At 48.4% G+C, this 14,919-nt stretch overlaps 1 protein-coding gene and 1 long non-coding RNA gene across 7 annotated transcripts in view; one reads left to right on the top strand and one right to left on the bottom strand.

Annotated features, from left to right (window-relative positions):
* LOC119448018 (fat-like cadherin-related tumor suppressor homolog) overlaps positions 1–14,919 on the bottom strand; it is a 653,800-nt gene that overhangs the window by 432,901 nt on the left and 205,980 nt on the right. For all 6 annotated transcript variants that reach the window (XM_049666727.1, XM_049666730.1, XM_049666726.1 and 3 more), the window contains one exon: positions 246–911. In XM_049666727.1, the coding sequence (XP_049522684.1) occupies positions 246–911 (666 nt within the window). The remainder of the gene's footprint in view (positions 1–245; positions 912–14,919) is intronic.
* LOC125945151 (uncharacterized) overlaps positions 1–14,919 on the top strand; it is a 39,670-nt gene that overhangs the window by 1,105 nt on the left and 23,646 nt on the right. The gene's annotated exons all lie outside the window — the stretch shown is intronic.

Below are 14,919 nucleotides of genomic sequence, written 5' to 3'. Positions count from 1 at the left end.
TTCGGCTAGCTGGCTTTGTCATATAAAAGGTGTAATAAATGCCCTTTTGTTTGGTAGCAGTGCTGTGTCCCTTGTTCTTAAAGAGCTCAAGACCTCACAGTATGGCTTTTCAATAAGCAAGTGACCGAGGTGTCCAGTCTCAGTGGCTTACTTACCTGTACCAACAGCCGTATGAATCAGCCCTCGCGTCATATCCCACGTCATGATAAAGCACGCTTACAATCCCAGTTTGCATGCCAACCAACCTGTGTTGGCATCGATGCGAAACAGCCTGCGGGCCCAGGCCTCCACGATGGCAAAGGCAAGCTGAGCATTGACCCCAGTGTCCTCATCTTGGGCACCCACCACCAGTGGCTGGCTGCCCCTGAGCACTGCACTGCCTGCAGGGGCGGCTTCACTCACTGTGCCTCGGTACAGCAGCTGGAGGAAACGAGGTGCATGGTCGTTGGAGTCGAGCACCTGCACAATCACATGAGCCAGGGCAGTGGCACCAGCCAAGTTGGTCGCACGTACTGCCAGCCTGTGCACAGCTGCTTGCTCATAGTCCAGGGCCTCCTCCCCTGTGGTGAGCACACCTGTCACAGGGTCCAATCGGAAGTGGTTGCCGCTCCCGGACTCCAGCTGGAAGAAGATAGAGGAGCTGCTGCGCACAGTCAGCGCCAGCAAAAATGTTCCTGCCGGCTGGTTTTCAACTGCCTCAATGGTCTGCTCGGCTGGCACAAAATGAGGCGGTGCATTGTCAACAGGGCTGACCACTATGTGCACTGTCGCAGTGGCATTTAGGGGCGGCTCCCCATGGTCTGCAGCACGCACAGTCAGGAAGAATTCAGGCTGGGTCTGCCGCGATAACTCCCGCGAAAGCGTCAGCAGGCCCAGTGTGTAGTCGAGAGAAAAAGAAGAATCTGTGTTACCTGCACACAAAACAATGCCCTGTTAGGTAGTGGCCGCAAGGACATCCGGTGGCATCATATTTCAGGCGGTCCAATCAAGCACCGCAAGAGTGCCCTCCCGAACATTTGTGAAAGTGCCCTCAAAGCAAGGGAAGTTAGTTACTACCAAATGAATTCATCTGAGCAAATTGCAAACACAGGACACTTTACATGCACCGTTTCTTGGCACAATATAATGCACAGCCACTGCATGTGGTCGTCACAATGGTGACATCAGGTTTTTTTGTGACGGCACCATTATGGCGGCGTCACGCCACTGAGCAGTTTCTTTGGGAGAAAGATGCAATCAAACAAATCCGTGTTATATACTATTTGTAAAACATCAGCTAATGTTTCAATGCATCGATCTCACATATTCGCAATGAGCAGTTACACGTGCACATGTAATTTTATCGTGCAATATTTCCATTTCAGTGCAAGCGGTACTGAGAGCTGTCTTTAGTTTTTTTCTTTAGTTAGAACTTGGACAACCAATGAAAAATTAGACGATTCGGTCTGTCAGGTGGATTATGTGATAAGGAAGGCATTACTTGCACGCAAAATTAAAATAGTTATGCAGCTAATTAAAAAGATGCACTAATAAACTTTTTTAGAATTATTGACATGACAAAATTATGGAATTACAATATGATTTCACTTCAAATTTACAGAATGACTTCACTACGAAAGACATAATGAGGGGGTGCATTGTGGCTAGGCACGGCTTCACTACAAAAGACAGTGAAGTCACGTGCTTGGCAAAAATCCTAAAGCTAGCATCACTTTCAAGACATCCGTTCCCAAAATCTGCTAAAATATGCATTGGCATTGGAGTTATAGTTCAGAATAGAGGCTCTCGTTAAAACTGTCTACAGGTACAGGAACATATTTGGAGCACATATTTTGCATACATGCTATACGTAATGCAGGTATTTCCGCCATGCCATGTACTTAAGTTGGCAGGATATGAGCATTTGATTTTGACAGGACAAGTGCATACATCGTTGTGCAAACGTTTTTGTAGCTGTTCGAAAATATCTTTCATATGCAATTCCGAGATTTCATTGCTCACGGGGACGTGCGATAGCGCATCACAACGGTTTTGTCTCCTTTTTTGTGAATGTACCTCTTGGAAATGCCAGCACCACCTGTGGAACCCAAGGAATAATGAAAATTTTGAAGGTCTGTTCCTAGTTTCTGCAATTTTAGTCTAACAAGTTTTTGTTCACCGAGCCACTAGGAGGGTTGAGGTACTGCCTTACTGCGCTGGCGGGAAAAAGAAAGAAATGAAAAGCAGGAAACATTCACTACGATCCGGCAGGCAAGCCTGAGCGCAGCTCTGTATTAAGTATACTTCAGGTTGTGGCAGACGACAATTTGGGAAAACACATGTGTGAATGAGCAAACGACGCTCATGCTTTAACCAAATATGAAGCTCCATGCATGTTCTTAGACTTCATATCCTTTTCAAAGAGTACAAAACATGCTTGCAGAATGCTGCTGTGTTTAATGCAAACATTGTCAATAAATGCAAACTTATATGAGCAACAAGCACTTCACAATGGCGCCCCATCCACCGACAGCCGTAGATAGCGGCATTAGGACTAGCTAGTTGAACGCTGCAGCCGCGGCCAATGGCACTTGCAATCTAGCTCATGATAAACATTTTGATAGACATAGCGATAATTTTTAAGCGTGCTCCAAAGTTTCGCGATCGTCAAAGCAGAACGCAAAAATGTCCAGCTCCGGAAACGGCGCACGCTCTTCAGGAGATCGCAGATATCGCGATTCCATTACCTCTGCAGCTGATCTTATCGATACATCGAATAGCAGCGAGTCAGACGACGCTGACTTTTCGTCGGGCTTCGAGTCTCAAAGCAACGACGACGCAAACCAGCCCGGAACATGGGTGGCCACCCCGGCATGCCCCACTGTAGTGCTTGCCGTTAAATTTTTGTAGCAAAATACCTGTTCAATGAAAAAGTTGGATTTTCTTCAGAGATAGTACCTAATAGATGGCAATACATTTTGTATATCATAATTTTCGTAACAGTGTTTTCTTAGTAGATACAAGCGTGTCTTTATACAAACTTTGTTCAATTTTATCGCACAATCTAGATTTTAACAATTTATATCTTTTTATGACATACATCTATCTCGTTAATAAAACTATTATGCGTGAAAAGTGCATTCTGTTTATGTATTACACTAAATATTGAGTGCAGTAGTTCCTTCCGAAAAAAACATCTGCCGTAACATACAAAAAACACCTACTTTCCCGGGAACATGGTAGGGAAAGAGTTCATTAAGAAGAACCCTGTGAAAGTGCACACAACAAGGTTAAATTAATAGCATATAAAACTTTAGTTCACCCTGTAATAGAACATGGATCAATTGTTCGGGATCCGTACACTCGAGGCAACATTAAAAATCTAGAATCTATGCAAAAGAAAGCAGTTGGGTTCTGTTCATATAGTTGGCATACTTCTGCGAGTGCTCTGGTACAAAAAGCAGGTCTAGATTTTTTACAAAAGCGGCACCAATGAGACCAATTAAAGTACATGCACTCGCTATTCTACGATAAACTTGGTATACACAAACACACATATATAGAGCCAGTGTCCAGATGAACCACCCGATTGCACCATAATAAAAAAAATTGAAGGAATATTCCTGCCGTACTGAAAAATTTGCAAATTCTTTGCTTCCGAAGACAATTTGCGAATGGATCCGACTATCGGCAGGCATTGTGGAATGCCCAACTACCGATACATTTGTGCAAGAACTTCAGTTGTAATCATCGTTGCAATCAGTTGCAATCAGTGCTTCAAACGCAGCGTATGTGCTTTATTTGTTCTTTCTTGCACAGAAGGTTGTAGCAGGTGTTTTTCGTGAGTGCATTCCCAAACTTCTTGTCGATTTGTGTGGCACGCTTGTTGTGTCTTCATTTCTTTTTATGCATGAACACATTGTTCTGTGTTTTATGTCACCCACTCCTGTTTACAGCGTCATCTTGAAGCTAGCAGTACTGTATAAATAAATAAAAAATAAATAAATATACGATGATGACACCGATGGTGTTCGTTTCCCAGTCCCACCTCCACAATAACTTTTCCGTGCTAATTATCCAGCTAATTAGAGAATATTATTAAAGAAGTTTCTAATTTTTGAATTCAAGGTGTGGTTACCGCTCAGGAAACTGTTATTACGTCCTAAAACAAACCATTCAGTTGTTTTCATTGCTCTTATGACATGCCATAATGACTTTTTTTTTTTTCGGGCTTTGCTCATAGCAAGCGAAATATGGAAAGTCGTGCGTGATTGTTCACCAACGCGTCCGTGACACCAGCAGTCCGAAAAGTGACTTGAAGGCAGTCCTTCCATTCGTTGTATTAATGTTTGCTTAAAAGAACACAAAACCTCTGTCACGTCAGGAGGAGGAGCAAATCTGCCTGCTGATTGCCGAGTGTGTGGCTGTTCACCTGTTTTACAACACACACAAATTATTCGCAGGGAAACCACACGATACGAACGAGAACTGATTGAAGCGTACCATATCCGAAAACATGGTCACAATCAATGTGTTAGTGTGCCCTCGTTATCGCTGTCAAAGAAAGAAATAGCTTATTTGGAAAAGTGTGGTTACTAGGTGTCTTTATGTGTTCTTTCTTTGATAGTCACGTGGTATGTACGACGCATCCGCACTCTGGCTTCCCTACAAACTTGTGTGTGGTTGTTTTCATTAAACTTGTTGCTAGTCCCCAGCATGTGTCCGTCTACTTCTCTCCTGGTGTTTGCGTCTTAAAGGCTGCGTTCCATTGGTTTTACAAGTATGTACCAACACAGGGGCGTAGCCAGGGGGGGGGGGGGTTGGGGGGGTTCAAACCCCCCCCCCCCCCCGAAATTTTTTCCGCAACCCCCCCACTTACCCACCCTTTTTTTTCGTCGCTTCGCGCTGACATAATTCATGACACCGGTGCTACTATCACAATTTCATTCGTGGGCGCTTCCATTTGGGTTGGTAACTTACAGAGAATCATGTCTGAATATAGAAAAAACTGTCACAGTGTTTGTTAAGGCTTTGACACTCTGTGAAGTTTTGGGCGAGAATGTGGCGGCCATATTCTGAAGCAACAAATGCGCAACAAATGAAGCAACAAATGCGGCAGCCGCATTTTAGATGATGGCGAGAACGCTCGAGGCCCGTTTACTTAGATTTAGGTGCACGTTAAAGACCCCAGGTGGTCAAAATCTCCGGTATACATTTCCGCCGCTTCCCTTCAGGTGCCGGTTAGGCCGCGCTCGTGCAGGATCTTAGGCTACGTTCACACTTGGTCTCGAAGCTGTCGGAAGCGGCAAAATCTTGCAAAAATCCGCCCGCCTAGGCGGCAAAACAGGCAGAAAAACAGGCTGCGAGCCAAATTGGTCTCGGGCCGATTTTTTTGGCCATGGCGAAGCGGAAACGCGGCGGAAAGTCGTTCTGCTTCACTGGAAGCTATACTAGCATGTAAAAACCGGTCGTAAAATTCAACATGGCACCAAAAGTGTAGGCTGTAATGCTGGTCGACGCGATCAAGAACCAGCCCTTGCTCTACGACAAGAGTGGCACTAAAACGTACTGTCAGCAATACTCGCGATAGTATTTAACGTCACGCGACCGGAGGTGCGGCAACGAAGGCTTGGCGTGACCCAACTTCTAACACTTTAGCAAAGCCAGGCGAACCCACCACCGCCGTTTCCGAGGTGTCCGCGTCTTCCGTTTATTCATTGTCCATTTCTAGAAAACAAGTAGGTAGAAGTATAAAAGCCATTTCTTCTTCCATTTCCATGGCAGACAATAGTTAGGCAGATTCCTCGTTGGCACTCCATAATTCTCCTCGCACGTGTACGGTATGTTGCAGAAGTCACGGGGTGCTTTTCTCGTCGCGACGATAGATTGAGAGCGTAGGTCTCACGTAGGACGCGCAGGCTTTGGCGAGCCCCAACACAAGGGCCAGCCCGGGTTTTAGCTGTGGTGTTCCCGTTGCCCCTTTGGTGTCCTGGAGGCGCCGACAATACGAAATGATGAAATGTTATTGCAACTTGTAAATAAAAGCTATTAAAGAAATATTATCACGCCTAGGCACCAACCTGTGACTCAGCGCTACCGCGCCCTTGTGAGGAGAATTACGGAACGCCGACGAATTTACCGAAGGTCGCAGATGACACGCGAAGTTGCGTAAAATGATCACTTTTGATGACGGTACGTGGGTCAATGAATGAACATACTGCTCGAAATAATGCGATAATGAGCGCCACCACGCCGACAAACGTACGCAGACTAGATGGATCTGGACGAAAACGTCAGCAACGGCCGCGGCGTTAGCAAAACAAATGTGAACAACTTGGACAGGCACGGAAAAAATTTTCCGGCCGCTTTGGCCTTTCCGCCCGCTTGCCGCTTCCGAAGTGTGAACGTAGGCTTAGTCTGCGCGAGAAACGTCTCTTGTTTGCGATTACGCCCCTACGGAAGGCTGGTAATTACTGGTGTTGTAGAATCCCAAACCAGCTATTACGGAAGGCTGGTAGTTGCTGTTTTGTTCTGGAATCCCAAACCAGCAATGTACACACGAAGGGGTTGATGACAGCAGTGAAATTCCACTGACTCGCAACAGAATGCACGAAACAGACAGCCGACAAGCATGAATTACTGCTGTGCGCAGTACAGCGCGAGTAAACTCTTGTTGCACGCGCTGACAGTTCTCGTCGGAGTTCACGCGTCCTGAGAAATTGATTATGTGCACTATGCACTGAACAAGACTGGAGTTCATCCCTGCATCACTAGTACACCAATCAGTCGAGATTCTGTGAGGTACAAGGCCGCTTCCTGTTTGCACGGGCGTAAGTGAAGCAGAAATGAGTTGCACGCACTACTTAAAATGCGTACACATGCCATATCTATGCTGTGCGGTGAAATATTCTGTACAATTCTGAATCTGTTGACGTAAAGACGATGACAGCTGCACGCTCGCACAAAGCGGAAGACACAGCGGCCCATGCACTTGCCGCAGGAAATGCAACCCTCTCGTATGAGGGAGCAGGGCGACAAAAGCTTTGAAAAAAAAAATCCTTACGCGTTTTTGCGCGTATTTAAGTTTTCTAGCGCAAAGACGCAGCGAACAAGCTATTGCTATGGGAGTAGGTATAGCCTGGTCACACGTGCATTTTCACGCGTGTAGCCGTCCTTGACTTGTGAAAGGCACTTCGCCCCGACGAGGACGACGCCATCTATGCTTAACGGAAATTAACAATTAATGATGTCTTCTCCGATCGCACGGGTCGTCTCAATGATGCGTTTTCGAAGACTGGTCCATTCAGTGGCGCGATGAGAGACCGTTGCTCCAAACGCCCACTGTACCTGTCGTCCTTACTGTATTTACTGAGGTTACTTTACTTTTTACATAATTTCTTCACAAGCACACACACACACGTGAAGGGGGGGGGGGGGGGGTGGCGGTCCCATGTCCTTGATATACATGTATATCATGGCCATTTGATTATTTATTATCCATCACGAGACGTAGAGGAAAGCAGAGGCTTGCCCCCCCCCCCCCTGGTCGGGCCGGTGAACCCCCCCCCCACCCGAAAAAAATTTCTGGCTACGCCCCTGTACCAACAGACCCAGCAACAGACCCTTCTACAATTTGTTTCTTCTACAATGAGCGGCTTTTTACATGTGTGTTCGAAGGAAAGCCAACTGACTGCATGTGGCGCTGCAATTTCCCTCACGACGTGCAAGGCACGCTTTTTAGCAGGTTACATCAAAACTGGGGTACCTCCTCCTGGTGTCCTTAGCATGTTTGGCCTTCTTGAGGCTTCGGTTGGCCATTGCAAATGCATATGCAGAATTTTGAAGTCCGAAGCTAGAAGAGAGGATGGTCATTTGCAAGGTTGTCTTCAGTTGCTTTGTTTGAATGGGAAAAAGGACTATCGCTCACTGGACACACTGCGGCAACACCGACGTATGGCATCACAGCTGACTGAGGTATATTGGAACTCTATGCGACTGAATCTACCCCGCAAGCCATCTACCGGGCGTTCTGGTGGATCGGTTACATACCTTCGAGTGCAGACAGTGCCGCCTGATATTCACTCGCTACTAAAAAAGGGACCAAAGTTCAGCTTGGAACCCACCGTGCCCCCATCGCGTCTCCTGGCAACGGTTCATCATATTGCCAGCAAGGCATCGTCAGAAGAAAAGGAACGCTGCATATCTGAAGGTGTGGATTCCCTTCTGCATTCTGAAGAGAGGCCACATAGAAGCGGCGAACGCTCACTACGCACCGTTGTTCGGTATTTTCGTGAGTAGAACCTAGCTTACTACAGGCTGATAAAGAAGGCGGGTTCATTGTCCTTCCCCGCGAACTATTCTCAGAAAATCTATGCAAGCGGTTGCAAAGAACTTTAAAAAGGTAACCCAAAAACCTGTAAAACTCAAGACAAAGGCTATCAAGCTTCTCAGTGAGCTTAACATGGCTAAGCTAGCAAAAGAGGTAAGAAAAACAAAGATGGACAAACTGACTGTCTTCTTTGCAGCTAAGACTCATAAAGTTGACTGACCGTTTAGAGCCATTGTAATGGAAAAGGGAACCTGGCAGCAGTCGGTAGGCCTTTACTTTAACGTTAGCTAAAGACTCTCATTGTAGCTGATCGGTTTTCTGCCAATTCTTCGGACTGTGTGGTGAACTTTCTGCGTGAAAAACAGCTCTTTGCCAACACGCCGTTCTCCGAAGACGTAGAGGACTTGTTTTATTTATCGCCACATGCTGATTTGTTTGTAGCTGTGTGGGAGCTCATCGAAAAAAACGGGGCAGTTCTAACTATTAACCTGGAACCTCTAACCATGTACCTATCGTCAAAGATTGTTGAATTTCAGGATGAATTGTTTGTGCAAAAGAATGGTATCTGCAAAGGGTCCAATGTGGCACCTGTCTTATGTCACACTTTTCTTTCAAAATTTGACAACAGTTTGAGCAGCTCTTTAAATGACGATAGGGTAGTCAAGGTCTTCAGGTTTGTTGTTGATTTTTTGATCTTGTTAAACCTGAAGGACCTAAACTAGAACTTTGGAACTAGAATTGGTTTCAAGCGATATTTTAGCTCATTCAGAGCGTGCACGAAGGCGCTGAATTTTACGAAAGAACTGGCATCAGACAATGCAAATAGGTTTTTAGACTTGTAACCTTCTCTGACAATGGTCACGTCTGCTGGATGTCTGCGCCTCGAACCCAGAAACAGCTTCTACCATTCGAGTCGTCGCACTCTAAACTAGTGAAGCGTGGAATAGCCACCCTTTGCATCAACAATGTCCTCAATAGAAGCTGCCATCATTCAGTGGAGCAAAGTTTTCATGAGCAGACTAAGCATCTACAGGTGGCCGGCTTTCCCGACACTGTCCTCAAGGCAGTAGCTGAGGCAAAACTGGAAAAGTTGAAAAAAGAAACAGAAGGCAGAGCACTTAACACTGCCAATGAGGACCGTAAGCGAGTGGAAGTCATGCCGTATATCCACAAGGTTTCACACAATGTGAAAAATGTTGCCACAAGGCACGGCGTTCGGGTTCTTTTCAGCGCCATGCAAAATGTCAAGTTTATGTGCTAGGATTGAAAATCGTAAGCGTAGGAGTGCCTGCAGTACCAGCCATAATTTCACAACTTGCATCAAAAATGTTGTCTATCACTAGAGACCGGATTTTAGGCAAATGTTTTTTTAGTTCCTTGCGCTCCTATCGCCCCACTTTGATATATGAGCATGAATTAGAGGTTAAGAAGGGCTTTTATAGTGTTTTTATAGTGCCTATAAATGCCTATTTTGGCGTTTGTGCCTAAATGCCTATAAATGTCTATTTTCAATATCGGCGCCCATATGAACACTATTTACCCTGAAGTTTCGATTTCGAGTGCAGTTAGAGAGCGTTATTCATGTTACCTGGCAACACTGACTGTTAGGAAGTCTATGGGGTTTAACTGAGTCCTCTAGTTCAACCAACTCCTGAAAAACAACCGCTAGCAGCAGTGAAATGGGAGGCGCCGGTCAAAATACGCCGCCGCGCTCACATGGCGCAAGCGTTTGGCGAATGCGAAACCACGGAGAGCCGTCACGGGAAAGGAGAGTGAAGAGCAATAGAAGGAAGAAAACTTGCGTGCATGCGGCTTTTGTTTTGTTTGTAATTTAGTTTTTAAGGTGTTCACCGCCGTCAAGTGTTCCTTCTCAACGTACAAGATCACTCTCAGTGACAAGAGGCACAATTTTGAATCCAAAAATCTGGAGATGGTGGTAGTTTGATGTGTTTACACAATCTTCACAGCGATTTTTGGACTACGTTCCGCGTGCCCTCTACACATATTTCTTCAAACATGTGCACTTCAAATTGGGCGGAAGTGTATTTGGCAGTGTTGGGACGTTTTGCCTGTACAATTCGGATAATGTCATTGTATACGAGAAAATTGACAGAGTTGTACCTAACAGTCCTCAAGTAAGAACATGTTAATTTCTTAATAAATCGTAGTCTCTCTTGCATTCATTATTTATCTGTTTTTGTTGTGTCTTAATTTATTTGCGCCAGGCAGACAGTAGCGCTTTTTTTTTTTATCAGTATTCCCAACTTTCAAGTATTCTTTTTCATGCCTGTTTCACTATATGCGACGCTCAAGTACAGTGGATGTTGAACATGAATATGAGCAGTGTGCTTGTAGAATTAAGCCAATGGATCGTCATTAGTCCAGCAGTTATGGGGCAATTGCACGGCTATGTTCAACTGTTGGCGCCTTTGTGCCATCATACGCAATAACATTTCTTGTTTTTTGGTCGTAGATACAGGCCGCGCACGTCTTCGTTTGAAATAATTGGCATTTATGTAAAGATTTATTGTGCCTATATTTACGACGTTGGAGGCCTAAAACGTTGTTTTGCCCGCCTATTTTTGGCGCCTAAAACGGGCTTTATTAATGCCTGAAGATCCGGCCTCTATTTATCACATACCATATAGGCCAGACGGGGCATTGTATTAATGTCCGCTTAAAAGAACATGAAACGTCTGTCACGTCAGGAGGAGGAGCAAACCTGCCTGCTCATTGCCGAGTGTGCGGCTGTTCACCTGTTTTAGAACACACACAAATTATTGGCAGGGGAACCACACGATACGAACGAGAACTGATTGAAGCGTACCATATCTGAAAACATGGTGACAATTAATGTGTTAGTGTGCCCTCGTTATCGCTGGCAAAGAAAGAAATAGCTTATTTGGAAAAGTGTGGTTACTAGGTGTCTTTTTGTGTTTTTCTTTGATAGTCACGTGGTATGTACGAGGCATGCGCGCTCTAGCTTCCCCGCGAACTTGTGTGTGGTTGTTTTCATTAAACTTGTTGGTAGTCCCAGCGTGTGTCCGTCTACTTCTCTTCTCGTGTTTGCGTCTTGAGGGTTGGGTTCCATCCTTTCTACAAGTATGTACCAACAGACCGTAACAGTATCTCGGCAGTACCAACAGGCCGTAACAGTTCCTCGGCAGAGATACATCTGCGAGGAAGAAAAAGCTGCATGCCTTGACCTGATCCATATTAACATCAGAAGCATACATAAGAATTGGGACTTATTAGAGCTTTATTTAGAGCCATACAAAAATGTATTAGATGCGATTATTCTGACTGAAGTGAATGTAGATGACATCAATGTTAAATTATATCAAATAAACAATTTTGAACAATTTGCTGTATGCCGCCACGACAGAAGAGGAGGCGGCGTTATAATATTCGTTAGAAACAATTGGCTAGGTGAAAGACAGTCCATAACAATTGTGGAGATGGGTTTGCACAAGGCTTACCCTACGAGCGACGGTCAGGAAAGGGCACGACGCTCCTCCACTCCGCAACGCACAAAGGCGCTACGGCAGGGTTCGTCGACTCTCCGACACGGCGCAGAGAAGGCTCCGGAGTCAGATCGCCAACAAACACGGGTTTATTCACCCAAGGTACAGCTCAGTGCTACAGTCACGGCGCTTACGGGCCAAGGCTCGCCGCAAGACCGATCGAGTACGCGCGCCCGCTGCGCTAGGGCTAACCAGGTAGCGGTCCGCCAAGCGCGATAACGAGGAGTCGCGAGAACAAAGCGAGGAGTCGCGAGAACAAAGGTCTCATGTAACCACCTCGTTGCGAGCCTGTGAGCCTCTGCCGCGGCGAGGAAGCGCTCAGCGGACGAGAGCTCGGGTGGAGAGGGTGCCCGGGGGCCGCCGCGCGGGAGGCCAATCAGGGCGCGTCCCGGTGACGTGTTCTCGCGGGGCAAGTCCAATCCCGGGGGGGGAGAAGCACGGTTTGCGCGGGAAAGTAAGTCCGGCGCGCTCGCCATGTCCGCCATGTTGCCGTTACGGCGGCGGTTCCCGGGGATCGAGCTAAGCGCCACGCGCGAGCTGGGGGACGAGGCGCGGGAAGGCACCTCGATCCCCACATTCCCCCCTCCTAAAGACCGAGGCCAGCCTCCAAAGTGGCTGACCGAGGCCAAGTGGCAAGGTTGACTCAGCCAAAGAGGGCTAAGCCAACGGGGCAGAGTCCAAGAGGGTGTCGTCGTCTTCCTCAGGACCACGACAGGGAGAAAGGGGCCCCAGCAGTCCGAAAGGTGAAGACTGTGGGGGTCTTCCCCAACCCGTAGCGCGTGTAATCGCAGCTACGTAGGGTTCGGGCGAATAAGGCAACCAGCGAGTCAACTCAACAACGTTTATTGCTGTCAGCAATAAAACACACTTGTAGAGGGAAGTCCGCTCTGTATAACAACTAATAAAATAGGCTTGCCTCGTCGCGTGTGGTAGTCACGCGAACGAGGTCACTCACGGCTTTCAGCAGGTAAAATCCGTCCAGGCAGAAGGTCAAGCGAGGTCAGAGAGAGCGGGGGTCTCTCGGTCGCGCTCTTTTATGCCTTTTTGCCTTTCCGCGAGGGGAGTGTCCTCCTCGCCCGCCGGATACTTTCCCTCTTCCCGCGCGGCACGCGCGTCGCGAGAGGCGAGCGAGAACCGGAGAGGGCAAAGTGCATTTCTCCCGTGTTCGCCCGGCTCCCGCAGCGCGCGGTGTGCGCGCACGAGATGTCCACCCGGCTGCTGTCGCGGGCGCTCCGTGCGCCGGCGACGGGCGAGCGCCCGCGGGAGAAGGTGGCAGCGTGTGCTCCCCCACATCCTCCCCCCCTTAAGAAGGCCCCCGTACGTTGAGGCTGGCACCTAGGGACGTCCGTTTGCCTGAGTACCCGCCGAGGTTGGCGACCGAGGAAGCGTTGTGGTGATGTAGCCCTCAGCTGGCGGACACTTGATTCCGACTCGGAGCGGCCTGGTCAGCTGCACTGCTCGGGCTTGCGAGGCGGGATCGTTGTCGGGGCTCGAAGGTGACTCTCAGTGCTGCGCCCTAGGTGTCGGCTGAGCTGGAGGGGGTGGTCGTCCGCCGGCTAGCGGTTCGTGCGGCTCCAGGCCGGCGTAGCGCCGTCAGTACTGCAAGGGCGTCAGTTGTTCCAGCGCGTACTGCAGGCAATTCGCACGGCCGTATCTCGTCTTGCTCTGCTCCTGGAAATTGTTATCAGCAACTGCATAGCAAACTGCACGGAACGGCACTGTGATCAGCAGCATAGTTGGCCGTATCCGGGGACACCATCGACGTCTGTGCGAAGGGAATGTTCGCAAGCATCATCACCAATTCGAGTCGCAGCACAGGATAATCACCGCACTGGCCCTCACAGCAGTCTTTGGTGAAACCGCACACCACGCGTCGAGCGTTCACGCCACATTCCCGTCGTGGCCTTGACGACTCGTCGTCCCTACTCGGCGCTCCTGGTCACTAGACGTTCGCTTCCCCGGCAGGAACTACCAAGGTGCCAGCCCGGCGCGGCTGTATGCTCACGCGGTACGCAACGCCACCGGACTTACGAATGTTCCTCGCAGTCGTCGGGTTACGCAACTAGCAGTCAGATTACCTTCGCCTGCTACGAACATTGTAGCGCGGCTGCGGGCTCGCCGTTCTGTTCTGACTGCTCTCTCTCACCGATCGCGGTTGAGGGAGGGCCTGATCGTCATCCCACTGCTCATCACGCGGCACGTAGCGTTTCAGGTCGCATACGTGTACCGGTCCGCCGAGATCGGCTTCCTTTCTTGTTCTCGAGCCGGTAAACAAGCGAGAGGAAACCTTCTCTTCACTAGATACGGCCCAGTCCACTTCGGCCAGCGAGGCAGCGAACTGTTTTGGTAGCATCGCTGAGAACGTGCTGGCGTCGAAGCACCAGATCGCCCACTTCGTAGTGGACGTTCCGATGCGAGCGGTCGTACTGCGCCTTCTGCTGTGCCCTTGCAGTGCGAAGATTACAGCGTGCTTTATGTAAAGCTTCCGTCATCTTGGCACGTAGATGCGTCGCGTATTCAGCTCGTGCTGACGGCGCGACTGGCATTCCGCTGCGATCCGCGCGAACCCTATCCATCGGATTCGGCAGCTCTCTCCCCAGGTGAGAAGAAGGCGCATACCCAGTGCGAGCGGTTCACTGTCGATCGCAATGCAAACCCGATCTCTGGAAGGTAGGTATCCCAGTCCTTATGCCTTTCAGAGAACGCGACAAGCATGTGCTTGATGTTGCGATGACTCGTCTAGTGGGGTTCGACGGCATGGTAGGTTGTCGTTTTCTTATGCTTAATGCCAAGTGCGGCGCATGAGTCAACGAACACCTTTGCAGTGAAGTAGGACGCATTGTCCGTTATCAACTGTTCCGGAAAACCAAACCTGGTAAAAACCTCCATCAACATCCATGATCACCCGTGCCGTCAGTTTTCGTAGGGGGAAAAGTTCTTACCCATTTACTGAAGTGATCCGTGACCACCAGCAAGAATTTGTTCCTGCTCGGTGTTGTGGGATACGTCCCATGCTGTCACATGCCCGCGATTTGCCAGGGATCTTGGCTGTCGATAGGCTTCATTAAGCCGGGCGGTCGTCCGCCC

The sequence above is a fragment of the Dermacentor silvarum genome, chromosome 4 (assembly GCF_013339745.2).
Source record: "Dermacentor silvarum isolate Dsil-2018 chromosome 4, BIME_Dsil_1.4, whole genome shotgun sequence".
In the NCBI taxonomy this organism is placed as follows: domain Eukaryota; kingdom Metazoa; phylum Arthropoda; class Arachnida; order Ixodida; family Ixodidae; genus Dermacentor; species Dermacentor silvarum.
The sequence above is the reverse complement of the archived record's forward strand: the minus strand, read 5'-3'. Positions and strand labels throughout refer to the sequence as shown.